The sequence below is a fragment of the Passer montanus genome, unplaced genomic scaffold (assembly GCF_014805655.1).
Source record: "Passer montanus isolate IOZ18808 unplaced genomic scaffold, ASM1480565v1 scaffold166, whole genome shotgun sequence".
Lineage (NCBI taxonomy): Eukaryota > Metazoa > Chordata > Aves > Passeriformes > Passeridae > Passer > Passer montanus.
In genome coordinates, this window is record NW_024363827.1 from 250,764 (window position 1) to 271,698 (window position 20,935).

The following is a 20,935-nucleotide window of genomic DNA, read 5'->3' on the forward strand; positions in this document are numbered from 1 at the left end:
GCCTGTGCTGTCCACTGAGCTAAAGCCATAGAAACACCCACTCAGCTTGCTTAAAAATCTCCAGTTCATTCCCACACAAACACTTGCCTCCATCTGTTGAACACTTTACAGCTAGTGGGAAGTGGTAATTTGGCAGCTTGCTAGTGGTTTTGTAGAGAAAAGGGAGTTTGAGCACCTGAATCCCAGGTGTCCTGTGAGGATCCCCAAGGAGTGCAGGGGGTCCCTGGCTCAGAGAGGCCAGGGGTCATTGCCACTCACAGCCCCCTGGCACTGGGGGTGGCACTGGGAGCACCTGGGTATGGCACTTAGGAAGGGCAATATATAATTCAAAGTGAAATGCAAATATACACACATAAATATTTATATTTATATATTTATGTATTTAAAGTGTGGTGATTGACCTTGGCAGCTGTTCTGTGTGCGAGTTCTCATCTCAGTGAAGGATTTCAGGCAAGCAGACAAGTTAACAGAACACACATCTCTAAAACCTCCCACACGCTGCAGCCCACTGTAACAACCTTGCTGCCTCGGCAGCTCCTGGCACTACCAGCCTGTCCCTTTACTTGCACAAACTTACATACCAATCCCAATCCAAGGATCTGTTTCAGAAGAGTTTGAACTGCTGTCTCATTGTATCCTGCCAGGCACCAGCCTGGCAACTGATTCCCACATCCAGGTGCCAAACAGCTGGGAGAGCTGAGGTTTTACATGTCCTTCACAGGGAGGGTTTACAGGAGTAAAACAGGAGTCTTTATTTCAAATTAATCAGAACATATCCACAATTAACATACATCCACATCTATCATTTACTTGAAGAAGCTGTAAGCTGCTCCCATACACTTCATTGCCATTCTGGTGACATTCAGAATGTCCCAGGAAATGAAAAGGGTGCTAAAAGAAAATGTGTGTTCTCAAGAAGAAAGTGGAGGGAGCCTGGCCCTTGTAAGGGAGCAGGGTTTGCAGTGGCTCCCCCGTGGCAGCAGATGAACAGAGTGTACAGCAGCACTGCGCTGTTATTTTTGCTCTCACAACAGAGAGGCCTTTGCATGGGGGCTCAAGCAAAAAACAAAGCTCTTACATCAGAGGCTTGGGAACCAGAAGAGGCTGAACTTGTGAGCTCGAGCAAAAACGCCCTGACAAGGCACGAACATTGCTCTGCAGATCCAACTGATCCTCCCAGCTTACTTCCTCTCATCAGCTCCCCAAATCCTTCTGGCACAGATTCCTCTCAGCTGCTCATTTTTATTTCAGCTGCCTTCCCTTGTGCTCTTTGTTAAGTGCCCAATTTCTCAGATTTCAGTTTCCTGCACCAAAGGTCACTGAAATACCCCATCTAAGATTTCAGTATAACACAGACAGCAGGGCTAAACCTCTGCTGATCACGGTGCCTGCTCAAGGCATTCAGGGAAATCATTGCAATCATGTTCATTATGAGCCCTATTATTGCACTACACAGCAAAACTAATTAAATAAAGAAAGCTGACATGAAAAAAAATCATTAAAAGCTCATCTTGACTTTGTTTGAGATTGTACCAGCCTGAATTGCATTTCAGGATAGATGGAGCCAGGAAATGATCTAGAGATATATGAACATTGCACCCATCTGGGACACTGTGAGGATCAGTCAAAATCAAACTGTAGGTTTCAGCAGATGACTCCCATCCAGAGGTCCTGCATGCCTGGCACTCTCATGACTGCATCCTTCATCACTCAGACTGCAGGAAAATCATGGGCCAGGATGCTGTGATGGCCTTGTTTTAAGAGCCTGGTACTGGAAACCAGCAACACACAAATTACTGACCTTGCTGAAGTTTTACTGGGTAGCCTTGCACAAGGTTCTGTTTCCTTGGGACACACTTATCCCAGCTGGCTGCATGAGAAAATTGTTGTCATCTACATTAATGGCAGACTGTGGAATACAAGGATTACCTGGAGCAGTAAATGCAATATGGATAAAATACATACATGGATTGAATACCTCAGCCTTGGATTGTTATTGCCAGGAAGAGTCTGGTCTGCAGGCTTTTTGATTTTAGTAAGATGTGCTCACACTGTAGCATGACCCTTGCTGTACGGACTGCCACTTGTTATAGCTAAAAATGTACACATTTCATAAATAGCTGCAATACAGAGAATTGTGGGATCAAAGAAGCATTTGGACTGAAAAAGCCCTCCCAGACCATCAAGTCCAACCATTCCCCTGGCACTGCCAAGGCCAACACTAACCTCTGCCTCCAAGTGTCACATCCATGTGGCTTTTGAATACCTCCATATGGGAAAATAATTAATATAACTCTCTAGAAATAAAATATATATTGTAATGTTCTTCATAACATTTTACATTAAACTTGATTGCAGTTAAAAAATGAAGAATGGTACACCACCAGATATTCCCATACCTATAGAGTAAATCCATTAAACCCGCTGATGTTATCCAGGGCTAATACTGACTGAAATCTGCCTTCTCAATTTGAAACAAAAATGTTCAGAGTAAGAGGAAAGCAGTGGGTGACACACAGAATTAAAGCAGTGCAATGTTTCTTATGTGGTAAATCCATGCTTATTCTGTTACAACAGATTTTATTTTTTTCATTAAAACCTTTGCCTCAAGATCCAACCTGGGTTACCACCAGGATGACACTCCTTTTTTGTTGTTTTGGAATTCACACTGCTCCCTAAACCACAACAGCTGCTGCTGGCCCAACCTACCACAACCTTTCCCACAAGTTGTTCTGTCACCGTTTTTCCTCATTCTCTTTTCCCAATACTTATGTGCCAGAAACAAATCCACTTTCTATTTTTATCCAGTTTGCTTTCACTAATGAAATCAATAGCTGGTACTGAGGGAATTCAGATCAAATGCAATTGCAACAGTTAAAGTGGATAACCATGTTAAAAGGATGCATTTTGCTGTTACCAAACACTCCGGGAACTCACCTGGCAGCACAGCAACCCTCAGGGAAGTCTGTAGCAAACAAATTAAGGTCTCAAACTCAAGATGCAAAGTCTGCATTAAACATGTTTCTCCTAAAATCTTTTGTGCAACAACAGATGAATAAATCATGCAAACAGGACGATATACAAATGACAACTCCATGCTCTATGACTACTGTCACTTTGTGACTTAAAGGGTTTATCTTGGACTTGAGTGCTCCCCAACCTACTGCTTCCATTGTTTAACTAATATTTCATACTGACTTTTAGACCCTCTATTTGCTCTGAAATTCTTATTCCTTTGAAGCCAACTCCAGCAATTCCCAACCTCCACGTTTAACTTCTTTGTATTTCTTCTTGGAAGGTTTATTAAGGCAGAAAAAACCTAGTGCAGGTTAAAGAAGGGTGGGTAATGCTCAGGGGACATTACTCTGCTGCCTCGTAGGTGGCATAAGAAAGGTGCCATTTGGGATTTCAGTCAGCAGGGAGATAAACACTGTCATCATGAGACATTAAATAAAACATGAAAACCCACAGAGACATTCAAGAGAAAAAGACGCATCAGCTAAATCATGCTGATACACTGCACAGCATACTCCCAAAAATAGCAGATTTATCTATTTGGAGCTGGATCTTGGGCATCTAAACTAGAAACAGGAGGACTTTAATATTAACTTTAGTTGCAGAAGGGGGAGAAGGGGAAGTTTCTCTGCAGATATGTGCTGTGGTGCCACTCACAACAAACCTCTCTGGCTTTTCCTCCACCCCACCAAGGACAGCAAAGACTGCAACAGCTCAGTTTAGAGAAAGACAAGGTGCTGCTTTTTGCATGGCACACATCAGTCAATCTGTAGGTAACAAAGAGCTGGCAGCTTCTCCATCACACTGCTGGCTTCCAACAACTACTAGAAAAAAAATAAATCATTATGTCTTGATGACTGGTGTTGACCCCAGCACTACAAGTCACAAGGGGAAGAGTAATCACTCATGCCAATCTTTTTTCTCCTGACAAAAAACAGGAAAGGATAAAAAGGATAAAAAACAAAAGATAAAAATTTATTAATGCCCAAGACATTGAATTAAAAGCACTTCTAATCGTTTTACTTCTACATAACTACTGTTTGAAACTGTATTGCAAAATGGCAGCATAAAAAGAGAGAAACACAAGTTGTTGTATTATTCCACATTTCTTGAGCTAATATTCTACCATTTAAAAGCTTTTAAAGCTGTTTTCAGCCAAATAGACAATTTTTTCTGTATTGTATTCTGACAAAAAACTACCAGACATAACATGCAACCCACAAAAGGTCACCAAATAGTGTTTTTAGATCTGAAGTATTTCCCTATTTTAATCAAAAGAACACTTTATCTGGATTTGCTGCTTTATTAATGTTATGCAATTTCTTCATTTCTACTTCAATGAGATCAGAGAGGAGATCTGTGTACTTTTCCCTTAGGATTCTTACAAGCTGGGAAGTAATCAATCGTCCACAAATGAAAAATAGTTTGTTCAAGTACTGTTCATTCTATAATCAGACTTCTCTTTTTGTCTTTGTAGGCAGATTTCATCATAAATTTGCTTCCTAAACTTCAGCATGTCTTCTACATCTTTGTAGGTGAGCATTTCTTCAACAGACAAAAGCTGAAAGCCATTCAGTTTGAAAGCTGACTTGTGGTGCACAGAATTCAGCATGTTCAGTGACATCCTAACTGATTCACTCAGAGTAGAACAAACAGGGAAAATCCTTGCAGTCCACAGCCCCAGACGTGTGTCCTCACTGGAGAAGAGCTGGTCTGAAGCCTCTAAGCTCCAGAGGTGAAGGCATTCTGGTAAGCTGGCTCCAAAAAACTGGAGGGAGTGTATGTCTGACAGCAATTTCACACTCTTTTTCAAGTTGTCGCCTACACCGAACACCATGGTGGCATACTCCACTCGATCAGTAATTTTCACACTTACTGAACTCAGGAAGCAGTTTGAGGGTATGTCTACACTGAAATTTATGTGGGACCCACTAACAATGCTGCCTTTCCCTACTGAGACCTCAGGCCCAATTCTGGAGTACTCAATGACAGAGCCAGGCCCTATCACACACCCGGGCTCAAGGACGCTCTGGATGATGCTCAACTGATCCAAGGTCTTGGCTGTGTCAGGGAAGATGCTAAAAGCCACAGGCTGCAAGTCAAGCTCATATCTCAGTTGGCTCTTAGCAGTAAAATGAAACAAATATTCCTGAGTAGTCCCAATGTGGTAGAACTGGGAGTTGTTGAGGACTATGACATTTAGGGCAGTGCCTTGCAGGAGGGAGTACAGCTGCTGCCGCACTGTCACCAGCCCTGAGTCCTCCTTGGAGACATTGCTTGTGTTTTTGGTGTAATCTGGAGTGGCTCCAGGCCCCAGGGCCTGGAGAAAGTCACCATATGCATCTATTTCACAGCAAAGAGTGCCCATCTTCTTGTAGAACTCCAGTAGCTGCTGGGCAGTGCTGTGGTCAATGTAGAACACACTGTCTGTGTACACACACTCTGAGGCCATGGCCGAGTCTCCACAGCCCCCAGAGGAGCTGAGCGGAGGGCGATCCCCCCTCACACACACTGCACCACTCTGCTGCATGGTCTCCAGGTCAGGCTTGTGCAGGAAACGATAGCATGATCCATATTCCAGTCCTCCCTTTCCCGAAAAACTGGACGGATCTAGCACAAACACCCCGTGCGTGGTCCCGACTGCCAGATCTGAGGGGTGAGCCAAGGCAGTAAACCCAGGTTTATCGAAGGTGATGGTTTCTGTGACTCCGGTGCTGTACAGCTCTATGTCATCCGAACACGTGACGAGGACTCCTGGTTTCATGTGACGGGGGAAGTCGATGTACATGGCCAGTTTCAGCTCCAGCATCTGGTACACGGGATCGCCCAGCGGCAGGGCCGTGAAGATCTTGCCCAGGGCACTTGCATTTGGCAAACGCTGGCTGTAACCACCTGGAAAAAGACTCTTTTAGTTATACAGAGACACTGCACGTATGTGAGCAAAAAACTAAACCTAGGCGGCAATTTCACAGGCACAAAAAAGCATTAACAACCCCTCAGCTTGGTCATACACCAAGTCTCAAAGCACATCTGACCTTATGTCCAAAACCCAGCCTGCCTTACATAGCTCATATTAAAAGTGTGATTGATTTTGTTACCGTTTTGTTTCAGAGCTATCTGGCACTGAAGTGACAAAAGGAAACATTACCTGCTTTTTGCTTGGAGGAGAACCACCACATTCCTGATGGGATTTTAAGCCAGTGATGAATCAAAAAGGCAAAGATTTGGTGACAACACTTGTTATCACTTGGTTTCTTTCTCCTCTGCAGCACTGATGTTCTTCCACATCTGAAAGTGGCCTGACTCAGTGGATAAGAAGGCAAGTATTCAGCCTGCCCAGAGGCATGAGGAGCCTCAAGAGAGGGTTGTGTTCCTTAAATGGATGTTTCAAGGCAGAAATTTAAATCACACCTGTGAATCACATCTTTCTCACTGACTGAGCAACTTTAGTGCTGAGAAGAAATGTTGAAGTGACAGTAACATCTTGCAAGCAACAGCCTAATTTCAAATGATCAGACATGTGGGTTACTTTTCTCAGGGAACTGTATTTTGGATTCCAGCTCTTCTGCCATTTTATTATTTTAAGGAAGAACAAAATAAAAGGTGTCATTTTAGAGCAAAATATATAAAACTGAATTTACCAGAATGGATTAGCAGCACAGTGAAGGAAGTCCACTGATCACCATACTGCTCCTCCAAGCACCGAAGAGCATGAAGAGTTGATCCACCATTTCCTAAAGAAAAAGTATTTTAGTATCTGTGAGAAGAGCTCCAGTAATGCCTGTTCTGACAGGTGAGGTGTACTGGTGCCCAGCCAGAGAGACGGGACGGTCTTTCTACCCTATCATGGTTGATAGGATCATGCACAGATGCTGGTAGGCAGTCCCTCTGGAAGTCTGTACTCTCTGAGGGGATGGCATCCTGAGCAGACAGCTCCAGGGAAATCTCTGTGATTTCCCCTCCCAGTCACCTCTGCACAGCCCCACCATTTAAAGCATTTAATCAATTAGAGGCCATAACTCAGCCACAAAAAACAGCTCCTGTAAGAAACAAGTCACATAAAAGCCAGCTAACGGATTCAAGGCAGTGTGCAGAAGTACTCCTGACATTTACAGTATTGAAATAAGGAAGATTTGGGATCTGAGGAAATGGTTTGGGATATTTTATGAGCTCCTGCAACTTAAACTGCCAGATTCCTGAGAATAACCCTATGCATATTACTCTACACCGCAGATAATACTGAGATTATTTAATTTGTACATCGAAGTGAACAGGAATTAAGAATTAGAGGATGGTATTGTGAGCAGTGAGACCAGTTTTACATCACCACTATGGTGTACTAAGACACAATCAGACTGTTTGAATAACCAGGTGAAGTATGAATGTGTAACACAGGAGTTCGTGCTATCCCAAACGCACAGGACACGCTCTGAGGAGGGCAGAGCCCGTTCAGCAGCACCACCCCGGCCCCAGCGGGCTGCCGCGGCCCCGATGCCCGCTGTCCCCGCACCGAGCCCCGGCCCCACGCACCGATCCTGGGCCCCGGCGGGTCGGCGCACACGAGGAACCGCACGGCCCTGGGCAGCTGCTCCCGCCGCAGCTTCTCGGCCAGCTGCTCCCGGAACGCGCCCGCCTGCGCCGCGTCCGCCGCCGTCAGCACCACCACGTCCCACAGCTCGCCGGGCCGGGCCGCCGCGCCTGTGGGGAGCGGCCCCGCTCAGCCTCCGCCGGCCCGGCCCTGCCCAGCCCGCGGGACACTCCGAGCTCCGGGGCTCCGGGCTCGGCTCTGCGGGGCTCCGAGCTCCGGGGCTCTGGGCTCGGCTGTGCCGGGCTCGGGGGCTGCTCCCTGCAAATCCGGTGAGGAGCAGAGTCCGAGCCGCGCCTGAGCTGGCCCGTTCGCTGCCCGCCCTGCCCGCTGGTCCCGGCAGCAGCCGCAGCGCTCGGGGCGGCGGGCGGCGGAGCGGCGCCGGGAGCCGGCAGCGGCACCTAGCAGGCTGCTAGCGCCTGGTTGCTCTGATAGCGACTGGCAGGAGCCACACAGTTTTTCGCTCTGCGGTTCCTTGCCTCGGATATTGTGGGTTTTGATCTGCCGGTTCCGTTTGTATTCAGTCTGTTGAGATTGCAGATACCAGATGCACTCAGAGGGGAATGAAAGAAGGCTTTGCTGTGATAAGATCTCATTATACACAAATCTTACAATAAAAAGTAGCTGTAAAAGCACAATAGGAGCTACTGAGGGAAAAAAAAGGATTTATGAAGTTTAAAAAAAGTACGATAAATCCATAGTTTTTCGTGATTGTAAACCGCTGACAGAGAAGATTAAAGAAAAAAAGATAAATGCTTCACTGTGCTTCCTCAGTGTGAGGCTGTGATGCAGGTGATAGCAGTCCTAATCAGAGCAATGCACACCACAAAGATCCATTTGATCCTTCCTCGTGCTCTCGACTCACTCCAGTAAGGACGATGGTCTCTCCTGTTGGAACTGCACCTCTGCTCCTTTGTACTGGGTTTTCGTTGCTGGCAGCAGTGCTGCCCAGCAGTTCTGGCTTTTCCAGGAGTCCTGTTTTCTGCTCAGAGCCCAGGTTCTCCAGGCCGCGCACATTTGTGGCCCCTCGCTGGGCTGTGCAGCACCTCGGCTGTTCTCGAGCTGGGGAGCTGGACCCAGCACGCCCAGGGTGTGCCCACTCCACGTGCTGGCAGTGCACCTCCCAGCACAGCCCCACAGCGCTGGCACCTCGCTTGTGCTGCGACTACAGGACACAATCCAATTTGTCACTGAGCAGGTATGCCTTCACTCGCTGCTGTACTACAGTAGTGCAGTAATAAACCAAGCGCAGGCATTTGTTTCTGAGCACTTATTCCACCAAATTCCATCAAACTGTGTGAGCAAGAGGTTTCCCACACCTGTGGTGTGAGCTATGCTGCCAGTGGAAGAGCCTGAGTCCGTCCAACACCTCAGATGGAAAATGCTCAAGCCCTGAATATTTATGGGAGTGCTGAGATTTGATGTCATTTTTGTAATCTGAGCTCTTGCAGAGGCACAGTGAGAAACTACTTGTTCTCAGCAGTGACGGACCTGTAACACCAGACCCGCTGCTCAGCTTTGCCTGCCTTAAATAGTAACAAAATATAACTACTGAAGTAAAGTCTCTGATTTAGCTCAGATTTCCTATAATCCCACCCAGAACAGTAAATATCTGGTATTTCAAGGTGAATTAAATGTGTTGATAGGTGCTGTGAATCTGTGCTCTTACTGGTCCTTTTTCTTAGAACTAGATTTTAAATGCTGCATAAAAATGGAAGGAAATGCCTGTGTGTGGCAAAAATCAACAGGTGTTGTGCTGGCTTGTGCCATGCAGGGAGAATTTCTTCACTGAAAAGGTGGTCAGGCTGTGGCAGGGGCTGCCCAGGAAGGCTGGGAGTGCCCATCCCTGCAGGTGGCACTCAGGGCTCTGGGCTGGGGACAGGGTGGGCATCGGGCACAGCTGGGTCTCTGTAGGAGCAGCGGGGGGTAGGACAGCTGGGATGGACGGAGATGAGAGATCTCTGGAGCCAGGTCTGGAACTGGTGGTTTCTAATTCTCACTAACCAATCTAATAAAAGATACAAATCCTGTAGCATTTACAGCCTATAAGAATTATTACATTACCATACTGTGTTACGTTTTAAACCCTAAAACCTGCCCTTTAGACCCCTTCTGCCAAGCCAGTAGGGTCTGCTCTGAGCCTTGCACCTGTCTGCAGGCAGAGGGGATTGTTCCATCAAAAGGGGATTACCTTCAGCCAGCCATACCATTGTTTTCCAGTTGTTCAGTAACTAGGGTATCTCAAAGCTTGCATTCATTTCAGTCTTGCTTATAGTTTCTATATTCTCAAAATCTTTTGCCAGGCAATCGTATTTATAAGGCTTTCCTGTTTCATCTTCTCCGGAGGTGATGGTCTGATCCCGGAGGTGTTTTCCAGCCTCACTGCTCCTGTGACTCCGTGCCCAGGATCTGCAGAGCGTGGCCCTGCTCTGTTCCCATGGATGAGTTCTCCCCTCCCCTCTATCCCCATGCCTGGCACAGCCGTTGTTCCTGCCTGCCAGCACTCATTAGTGCTGTCTCTGCTTGATTAGTTTCCCAGTTCTCACACATGCAGTTACTTATGGTTTGGGTTTATTTTGCATAAATTATATGTGTATCTGTGTCACAGTGGAAATGTCCCCACTGCATGCGGGTGGCCAGGTCAGCTCACAGAAAAATAACTTACATGTGTTGTTATTTGTATAATACTGTATATTAGTATAAATATTGTAACACTGGTGGTATTATAAAAAAAGGGGATATAATTCAGACCATGTGCCTGTAAATAACCTTTCCCTCCCTAAAATATTTCTGGGTAGAAGAAATTATGTTTTTTTAGCAATACATAATTTGGTAAAAAAGCTTCCACAAAAATAGAGGCGAAACATTTTATAAACATTTTATTAAAGTCATATGTAAGAAAAATGTTAAATATTTTCTAGGAACATCAGTTGTGACTTTGCTGGGCTTAGATACCTGTCAAAGGTAATATCTACAATTTATTGGAGACAAAGCAATTGAAATGCTTAGCAGAAGATAAATGGTTTTTTTAGCTGGAGTACGGAGTCCATAATTACAGTGGGAAACAGATTAGGAAAAATAGCATTCCATTATTTCTCCTGTTTGACATTTGCAGAAGTTCAGGGTATTTATTTAATATTTAAACAGCCCATCTCAGGAATGTTTTCAATGTTTGATTTGGTTGAGCACTTCCCTGACACCCTTCATCATTCACCCAGATTATTTTTGCAGGCATACATACAATATTTTAAGATTCTGTCTTTTTATCTGCTGTGTGTTTGTACCTGGACAGTTTGTTAAACTGCTAATGAGTCCCACGGGGCAGTATGTTAGAATTAAACAGACATTGATACCTGCTAGAAATAAATTTACCAAGCCCAGAAAAAAAGTCTCTCTCTCCCTGTATACAAACAGTCTGAAGCTGTGCTGTCACATTATGGGTTGGGTGTTGGGCTGCCTTCTCCCTTCTCTGGGGTGGGCAAGCTGGCACCTTGCTGGCACTGCAGGGCTGCTGGAGCCCGTGCCCAGCTTTGGGATCAGCTCAGGAAGGACCTGGAGCTGCTGCAGGGCTGGAGCCCCTCTGGAGCCAGGCTGGGAGAGCTGGGGGGGCTCCCCTGGAGAGGAGAAGGATCCAGGGAGAGCTCAGAGCCCCTGGCAGGGCCTGGAGGAACTTAGGAAAGGGGGAGAGTGACTTGTTACACTGGCAGATAGTGATAGGACAAGGGGGGATGGTTTTAAACTGAAGAGGAGAGATTTAGATTGGAGATTAGGGACAAATTCTTACCTGTGAGGGTGGGCAGCCCTGGCACAGGTGCCCAGAGCAGCTGTGGCTACCCTGGATCCCTGGCAGTGCCCAAGGCCAGGCTGGACACTGGGGCTGGAGCACCTGGGACAGTGGGAGGTGTCCCTGCCAGGGCAGGGTGGCACTGGGTGGGCTTTGAGGTCCTTCCCAACCCAAAACTGTCTGTGATTCTGTGAACTGTAAGGAAGTAAAATCAATTGCTTCTCAAGGTTTTTTGAGAAAAACACTTCACTGTTGGTAGATTAGGTTATACTGTCCAGGAGATGGCACCATACATTCAGTCTTTTTTTAAAAAAACAACCCAACCCCAACCACAGTAAAATCTTCAGAAAGTATGGAGGAAATGCTTGCAGAAGTCCAATGTGTTATCATTACAGTGCTGTGTACAAGCTTCTATTTTTGATATAATCACCAAATATTTGATAACTACTACTCCTAGTGTAAACCAGTCTTTGAGAAATGTCTGGTGAGAAGCAGAGTGGAGGAGTTCAGTAGAAAGACTCCAGTGGAGTGTTCAGTGAGTGGGAGAAGGTGTTTGTTTCTGACTGTAGTGTGATTTTTGGGCCTGAAGAGCAAGACAGGGGGATGGGGTTGGTTTGTTCTGACAGGAACATGAGGTCCTGTAACCCAGGCTTTACACTAAAAGTGATGATACTTTTAGTAGGATTAATAGGATTTGATCCAAGTTCCCTGATAGAAAATGTACCTGAGAAATGTTTTGGTTTTTGGTTTTGGTGGTTTTTTTTTCCTTGTTTGTTTGTTTTTAAATGTTTGGGCTTGTTCTTTGCTATTTCAGCCACCTGAGGATCTCCCCTTGGGTTGCCCTGGCGAGGGTGGTGGCTGCATGCTGCAGCTCAGCCCCAGAACCCACCCTGGCCCCAGCCTGAGGGTCCCTGAGCAGGGCTGGCTCCTGGCACCCACTGGGGTCTGACCTTGTAGCTTTGCACTTGTATGGAAATGAGGGCTTCGTAGCAAAAGCTGGCTTTGCATTCTCCAGGTGTGCTCCCTGAACAGTGATGCTGATGCAGGAAGACAGGAATGATTATTTTGTACTGCTCCTGGCAGCAGTATCAATATTCTTATTTTCTCTTCATTCCCAGCACTTTCCCTTTTCAATACTGCACTTTTTTCCTTTAATACATCACTTTTGTTTCTGTTGCACTTATTTGTTATAAATATATTATTGTCTATTGGTAGCACAAATGTCTTTTGGGATTTTTTTCTTCAAAGGCAGGGAAGGAAACAGAGAAAGAAGAGAGGTTTTCTTCTGCTTTTGGGGCTGGCCAGTGCTCCTGGTCAGCCAGGGAGGCAACTCCACTGGAGCCTGTGTGCCATGTCCTGTGTGGGACAGATAAGCCCAGGGCTCACTGAGCTCTTCTGGAGCAATTTCTCTAGTGCATTAGGCACAAACTGTCTTTCTTCCTTTCAAAGTCAGGCAAGTGTGTCTCATCCTAATTATGTTCTTTCCCCTCTAACCCATTTTTGTTCAAGTTGTTGCTATGGGCAATTGTGACAATGTTCTCCTTCCATTGCTACTATATAGAGGGGATCTGCTATAATTATTGCTTAAACTGAGTTTTTTGTAATTGAAAATGTTAGAACATATATTGACCAAATGTGCTGGCTTTGGGCCAGGCTGAAATGTGCCTTCTGTCTCCTGGTCATCCTGCTTTTGGGGGTGTGCAGGGCAGGCTCCAGGGGTGCAGGCAGGAGGGCAGGCACAGGGCAAAGTGCTGTTCATTTCAAACTTGTTGCTGTATTTCCCATTTATTTGAAAAACAATTAATCTCAACTCTTGCATGACCAACAGAGGAGATGTCTCAGGTCTGTGTCAGTGGGCAGACATGTGGGAACACTTCCACAGCATCTAGCTTTCCCTTTAAAAGTGGAAAAAAGTAGAGAGACTTACAAATAATTCTCTCTTGTTCCATCCCTGTCTTTAATAAAAGTCTAACAAAGCTGTGTTGAAATTAGTAAGTAACTGTTAGATGTATAATTAAACCTCCCTGTGTAATCTGGGGTGCTGCAAGATCGAATGAACCATGAGTTTCCCTTCTGGATATATGACCTTACTGAAAGCTCTCAATATTTTTCACCAAGACTGAAAGATGTGGGGTTTTGAAGAATGAGGAACTTATAGACTACAAAGCTGCCTAATATTGGCTCTGAAAGGAAAACAGCAAAGTCTACAAAGAGCCATTGTTGGTTGTGTGGACATCCAGGAGCCAGTGGTGCCGGGAGCTGATGGGTATGGAACAACTTCAGTGTTGTGTTGCTGTTCTCAGACCCTTGTATGAACCATGAGTTTCCCTTCTGGATATATGACCTTACTGAAAGCTCTCAATATTTTTTCACCAAGAAAGACTGAAAGATGTGGGGTTTTGAAGAATGGGGAACTTATAGACTACAAAGCTGCCTAATATTGGCTCTGAAAGGAAAACAGCAAAGTCTACAAAGAGCCATTGTTGGTTGTGTGGACATCCAGGAGCCAGTGGTGCCAGGAGCTGATGGGTATGGAACAACTTCAGTGTTGTGTTGCTGTTCTCAGACCCTTGTTTACAAGTTCATCACCAAGATTTAGTCCTGTAATGGTTTCTGGTTAGTGAAAAGATGAAGAATGTTACCAATTACATTTTAGATGCAAAAAATGGGTGCTTGATTTTTCTTGTCTTTATTGCATCCTTAAAGGAAGAAGAAAAAGACACGAGGAGCCTTTGGCAGACAGGGAAGAAAGCGAGGCTCCCAGAAGACTTTTTAACACAGCTCTAAAGAGATTCCAGTGCTTTGCAAAAGAGCAAAGCACTTTCTAAACTGCAGAGAAAAATAAATATTTTTAAAGGATTTCAACATATTTAACATAAAACTTGTTGATTTATAAGAGTCTAATTATTACAGTCATTAAAAGACCATGATTATCATTAAAAGGCTATTATCAGAAAGGAAATGCTAAGAACAAATGATATATATTGAATAGAATCCTACATATTTCATAGAACATATTATACTGCAAAATAAGCTGACACGTAGCCATGGCAATGACTCTTAGGTTACCCTTTTTGATGCCTTAATGCACTGCTCTGCGTGTTTCAGTGTCAAGCCTCTGAACATGCCCAGCACTCAAAAGCTCCAGCTGAGAGTGAATATAAAGTGATAATTACGTACCTAACTGGTCACATGCATGGATAAATGGTGTTTGTGGGCACAGGCCGTGTCCCTGGGAGCCCGAGCTGTAGGATGGGAGCTGGAGGTATGGGACAGGAGCTGGAGGTGAGATTAAAATGACTTCAGGTTTGTGGTAGAGAACAGTTTCTGCACATCAGACCCCATAAAAGCAGAAGGTATGCATGTGTGGTGGGTGCTGAACTCTCATGTACCCTCTCATTAGATCACATGAGACAGGAGCTGGTCTTGATTCAGATGCTGCAAAAGCCATTGAAATCTTTTATTGCAGCCTTTTATTGCAGCTGCTTCACTGAGGAGTCAGGGATGGAATCATCATGTGAAGTCCTTGCTGGCAGTGTGGAGTTCCTGGTGAAGAGCCTCTCCTTGTCACACCAGGTATTTGTTGCTGTCTGGACTTTCCCCATTTGCACTGGCAGGGGCTGGTGTTGGGCTCCTGTGGCTGCAGCTGGTGGGGAGACCTGCAGGAGTGAGGAGATGGGGCTCCCCAGAGGCAGCTGTCACCCAAATCCACCCTGGGAGAAATCCAGGTGTCTGGCCTGGGGCAGAGCTCAGGAAGCACAGGTTGCCCAGAGCAGCTGTGGCTGCCCCTGGATCCCTGGCAGTGCCCAAGGCCAGGCTGGATGGGGCTGGAGCACCTGGGACAGTGGGAGGTGTCCCTGCCAGGGCAGGATGTGAAACTGGATGAAGTTTAAGGCCCCTTTTAACCCAAGCCAGTGATTTTATAATTGTATGTGTCTTTGGCATTTAAATAGGGAGTGTAGAAGAATATCTCATGTTTTGTCCTCATTCTTCAGGAGGACTTTAATTAACATGTTTGAGGCCAGAATTTATGTCCTCACCCTTGGCTGCAGGCTTTGTGCTGTGGTAGGTGGGACAGTTTTCCACCCCTGCAGTTCTCATGGTGCCTGCTCACACCTGAACAGCCCACCCTGCATGGGGCAACCCTGCAATCATGTCATCAGGGTGCCTTACACAACCTCCAAGGTGACATTGCAGTCACTCAGAAATTACACAGATGTGGTAGAGGGTGACATTCTTGTCATCTTGACACAGTGGTGACATTAGCATCTAATTATCTTGTAGTCAATTTAACATCACATCCTGTAGATCACATATTGTACCACCTTGATGAACTGAATCTCCTGGGGACATTAAATGAGTTTGGATCACCAAAATTCAGGTGATCAAGGAAGCATTCAATGGATTCAATAAGCATGGCAGTGCTGGGTTGTCTGTGCAATGGTGGTTTGCTGCTGTGAGGCCTGGGTATACAGGGATGCTGTGGTAAAAATGAATGGAAAGAAGATCTTGGGCTGGAAAACCAGACAGGAATAGTGTTACATCAGGATGTGGCAGCAGCCCTGAGAACCAGGCACATGGGGCACCGTGACAGAACCCAGCTTTGCTGGGAGGAAAATCCTGGTCATTCACACAGCTCAATTACAGCTGAGCTGCTTGACCTGGATCAGCTCCTTCCTGTTGTTAGGGCCTCCCTGCTTTCTCATTAGCCCTGGCTGCAGTCAGGGCTATCACAGAGATTTTGTGCGAGCTGGTGAAACAGCCTGGTGAAGCAGGGGACGGGGTGAGCATCGCTGTCCTCGCTGGAGCGGATGGTTTCATCCTGAGACAGCCCTGAGGCTGGTCACGTAACCAGAGACAGCAGCGAGCGAGTGCTCCACAGACATTCCACCGTGACTGAGAGAAACGATCTGTGCTAGAGGCTCTGGGTGAGCCCGAGGTCTCCAAATTCTGCTGCTCTTGGAGGCGCTCGTTGTCTCCCAGGGGTGAACGTTCCTGAGTCACTGAGCTCCTCTGCAGGCTCACAGGCTGCTCCAGCCCACCACGGCTCCTCGGCTAATGAGCACTTCTGAGCAACACTGCCAGGCTGGTGCTGGGAGTCCAGCCACCGGGATGTTTTCCTCCAGCTAATTAGATAACAGTCAACATATTTCAGAAATAATGTCTCTCTCTCAAGAACCATTTGTTGTAGGTGTCTAGTTTTCTGTTTCTCAATTACCCCTTTTTCAGAAAGCATTTCTGGTTTTGATTGATCCTCAGTTGTTATTAATGCGTTCCTGGCTGTATCATCCAGAAATGAGAACTATAAATTCATATCTCCGGATGTAATCACACCTCTCTTACCGTCCATCACAGAACACACAACAAAATATTAATGCAGCTTTACATCTCAGTATTATTCAAATGAGTTCTGATTTTTCTTTTTTATTTTAATGGGTGACCTGGTTTGGGGATAGTTTTATGCATGTTTATTGTAATCACACCTAAATATTACCTTCTGCCTTAGCATTTGAGGTCACTTAAGGTAATTGCAAAATTTAGTTTTAATGACATGCATGGTTAGTAATGAATTATATTGGCCACCCAGAGCAGTTGTCCTCATGTTATCAGTCACTGCTTAGATATTCACAAGGGAAATCTTATCGTCTTGCACAGAAACAGAGAAACAAATATTATATTTAATTGTATGACCAAGCACCAGACTAATAATCTTTATATGACAGTTAATGATTTCACTACTTATCAATTCACTTATTATGTTACTCTTTGAAAAGTGTTGAACAGCTAAGTAGATCTTTCTCTTCTACATATGTAAAGACAGAGTGTGATTGAGAAAGCCTACTGAAATTTTTGATTTTATATGAATTGTTCTACTAAATCATGATGGCATCTCTGTGTCTGCTTAAATGGATATCTCTTTCAAATTCAGGAAAAAGTTTTCATGTATTTCATATATTTCATGAAGTCTAAAAGAGAATCAAGGAACAGCATGAAAGTCATAGAGTCAGACTGAAATTTTGGTGCTATTTTGATGAGTTTCCTAAAGTTTTGGCATACATTTTTTCTGTGTTTTATGACCAAGCTGTAGTGGCCATTCCAAAGCAATGTGGTCAAAGAGCTGCTGAAGTGTGATGTGTTTAATTTCTACACCTGCTGACGAGGCCAGCCCAAGCTGATGTGCCTCTGTGGAGCCCCAGGAGGGGCAGGCAGGGTGCTGGGTGACCCTGGTGCCCAGGGGTGTTTGTCAGCCCTGCAATGCAGCCTTGCTTCTTGCTGAGGAAACAGCACAGTGCCTGAATGAAAGCTGCTGTTTGACTCCTGGAAAGAAATTAGATGTGGCCATATTTTCTCCCAACCATTTGGATATGTGTGACTGATGGAGGCAAATACAAACAAAGACAGACTCTCTTCCCAAGCTGTCTGTGCGTGCTGGGGGACAGGGGCCTCGCTAAGCCTCACTGTGTCATGCTGGCATCAGGAGAGCTAAAGCAGACTTCTCACCTTTAATGAAACCCAGGAGTTAATTTGTCCCTGCAACGGCAATGGAGATGTATCCACCCACAGCATGGTGCATGCTGGCTTCCTTCCCATGCAGTTACTCTCGCTGTGCTCCTCTGCTTCACCTCTGGAACCAAAACTCTTCAGCAGGCTCAGGCTTTAGCTTATATTTATATGATCATGGTGTGCTGGCAATAAAGCTTTCATGTGGAGCAAGAATAAGATGAACATTAAAACAGGTTAAGTGGCCCAGTAATTGAACCTGCTAACAAATGGGGGGGAGCCCTCTTTGTAGTAATTTCTTTGCTTTGCATAATGTGTGAGTCTGAAGCAAACAGGGTTTCCGTGGGCTGTTGATGTGTGTGTACTCGATGTGCCACCTTAACAATGCACCTGGAAATTGAGTAATCGGCAGGCTGTCCTCTCAGCACGCAGACTGCCATTGCCCAGAGTGCGTGGCAAATGAGGAGCTCAATAATCCATACAGGGCTGTGTGCTCAGCAGAACAGAGGGAGGGAGGGTAACCCTGCCTCAGAGTGTGGGATCACCCCATAAAGCCCTTTGGGAGTGCAAAGGGTCATAAACAAGCAGTGTCTGAGATGCTGCTCTGTGTGTTTCAGCCAGGCAGCACTTCAGTTATTGCTTTCCAGGCTCATTGGATTGTTCTGGCTGTGTTGGTCTGCAATCCCAGCATCATCCTGACCTGCCAGGACTTTGTCCCTGTGTTCCCTTTCGCCGTGCTTCTGCTGCCCTTGGCACGCACTGGGTGCTCTGCTCCCCAAGGTGCTGCACAGGTGATGGCTCTGACCACCTCCACCTGTTCATGGGCCCCTCGTGCCCCTCGGGCCAGGGTGACAGAGGGCATCCAGAGACGTGATGCACCTGTTTGAGGATGGCTCAGAACTGCTCGTGCAGGAGCAGCAGAACAGCTCAGGAGGGCTCCCTGTGGGGATGTGGCTTTCTCAGGATGCCCAGTGCCTGCTACCCTCTGCTGTCTGCCCACTACCTGTTGCCCACTGCCTGGGGACTTGGTGCCACGTCCCCTCATCTTCCTGCCTTGCTGCCACTGTCAGGACCCTGCTCCAGCACACCCTGCACCCACATAAGAATTCCCCCTCTGATTTCTGTCCTTGTGCATTATTAAGCAGCATCGTGGCCCCTCAGTCTTTCTGTGTTGCTGTTTCCCTCTATGCTGTTGCTGTGTGCGAATGCTGAGATGCACAAACACCTCAGTGAAATCCCCCTCTCTGTGCAGAACTCACAGTGATTCTGTCATTTTTAATACAGCACCTAATTTACAACCCTCAGCATGCTGCTGGAGCAGCAGAACGATAACAAATTACCAACCTCATTTATTTTGTTGCATAGTTTGTTTTGTAATTACAGGAGGAGGGTGGTGGTGGTTGGTGGGGCTGCTCTCGGGCTCTGGTGGGTGTGTGTCTGTCTCAGGCATGGTGAATGCTTCTGACATGGCACTGAGTGCTTGGTCACCCTCGCAGCACTGTTGGCACAGCTGCTTGGATGTCTCTGGTTCATGGAATGATAGAATCAGACTGGTTTGGATTGGAAGGGACATTAAATCTCACCTCATTCCACAGCCCTGCCATGGGCAGGGACCCTGCCATTAGGCTGAGTTTCTCCAAGCCCTGCCAGCCTGGCCTTGGACACTGGTTGGAAGGAGGATTGGTCATTCTGCTTCCTTCTGTGCTGCTTCATCTGGAGCCCCTGCACACCAAACACACAGCCCGTTTAGCCTCCAGGATTTATACTGGTTTTGAAGTTGTCAGTGCAGCTGGGACACTCCAGCAGTGTGGATGGGGCAGGAATTCCCTCCTGACACGGCACCCAGTGCTGCCAAGGCGGCGTGGTGTGGCACACTGGCACTGGCATTGTGCAAACCCTTCTCATCTGCAGGATTTCAGTCTGCCTCTTCACCCTGCGTGAGTTCATGGTGCTGGAGCTCCCCTCCCTGCTGGCATCGCTCTTTCAAATGGCTGGGTGGTGGAGGAGAGGCCCTGATGGGTTGCCAACCTCACCAGCAGGTGCCTGTGAAGCAAACCCCTGCAAGGGACCCCCAACTCCCTCGTCTGCTCCCCGACTTGCTGGTGGGCTGGCAGGGATCCCCGCTGCCCCAGGACACAGTGCCAGCCCCAGCTCTGGGCCAGGGCACAGGTGACTGAGCAGGTGAAACAGGAGCTCGGGGGCATGCTGGGCTGCCAGGGAGTCCCCCCTCTCCAGCCAAGGTGGACCATGAGGGTGCTGAAGGGAGCAGCAAGAACTGGGAGGAAGGGGCCCAGGATGCCAGAAAATGAAAACTGAAAATGCAGGAGGAAAAAGGCCATGTGTCTTATTTTTAATGGTTACATTTTTAAAAAATGAGGGTTAATTCTGGATTTTTCAGCAAAATGCCTCCCTGTGCTTAGTGAAATTCCAGCCTGGCCACAGTTTCAGCCTGCTTTGTGAGTGGCACTAAAGGCTTTGAGATTCAACAGTTGCCACATTCTGTGTATAGCCAGTGACAACTGGGGCTAAAGAAAATACCAGCAATCCCTGAATTAATCAGCAAATGAATTTGCTTTGCCTGTGCTAACATTGATTTTTTCCTCCAGTTTTGCAAATCTTGGCTAATGAACTTCCTGGCAAGAGTGCTTGCCAAAAAAGAAAAATTCGGTCAAATATTGTAGAATTTTGATGGCATATGAAATGAGTGTATAAATCCCAGAGTATATTTGCTAGAACCCAGTTATGAAGCTCATCTTGCCAAGAAAAATATGAACTATTATCTGACTTGCTTGCGAGTAGGCAGCAGACAAATTTACTTCCAGGATGTATTGAGGGAATGGCTTAGAGCTCCACGAGAGAGAGCGGTGGTCTCCGAGGCAAAGGCTCTTGAGGAGTTAGAACAGCTACTCGCTGTAGTTTATTTACCCAGCTCCCAGTGCATGTTGAGACTGCTGGAATCTCCCTGTTGAACACTGCTCAGGACCTCCAGCTGCAACACTCGGTGCTGGAAGCTGAAGAAAATGGTGTTTAACCCAGCAGCATCAGGGCAG

The 20,935-nt window shown here is 46.4% G+C and overlaps 1 protein-coding gene across 1 annotated transcript; it reads right to left on the reverse strand.

Annotated features, from left to right (window-relative positions):
- Positions 1 to 3,969: 3,969 nt before the first annotated feature.
- On the reverse strand, positions 3,970 to 19,335 carry FPGT (fucose-1-phosphate guanylyltransferase). The gene is made up of 5 exons (XM_039703668.1): positions 19,267 to 19,335; positions 8,002 to 8,125; positions 7,546 to 7,731; positions 6,657 to 6,749; positions 3,970 to 5,907 (listed from the first exon to the last, which is right to left on the reverse strand). Exons 1-5 carry the CDS (start codon positions 19,333 to 19,335, stop codon positions 4,445 to 4,447), a joined length of 1,935 nt encoding a protein of 644 aa, XP_039559602.1. The 3' UTR covers positions 3,970 to 4,444.
- Between the last annotated feature and the right edge of the window lie 1,600 nt (positions 19,336 to 20,935).

Excerpts from the sequence above, each read along its gene's own strand:
- FPGT (XM_039703668.1), bottom strand. The coding sequence starts at position 19,335 with ATGCCTGAGACAGACACACACCCACCAGAGCCCGAGAGCAGCCCCACC. Across the intron at positions 7,732-8,001 it reads AGGCGCTAGCAGCCTGCTAG|CGGGGCCGCTCCCCACAGGC; the intron begins GTGCCGCTGCCG and ends GCGGAGGCTGAG. Across the intron at positions 5,908-6,656 it reads TGTGCTGCTAATCCATTCTG|GTGGTTACAGCCAGCGTTTG; the intron begins GTAAATTCAGTT and ends GTCTTTTTCCAG.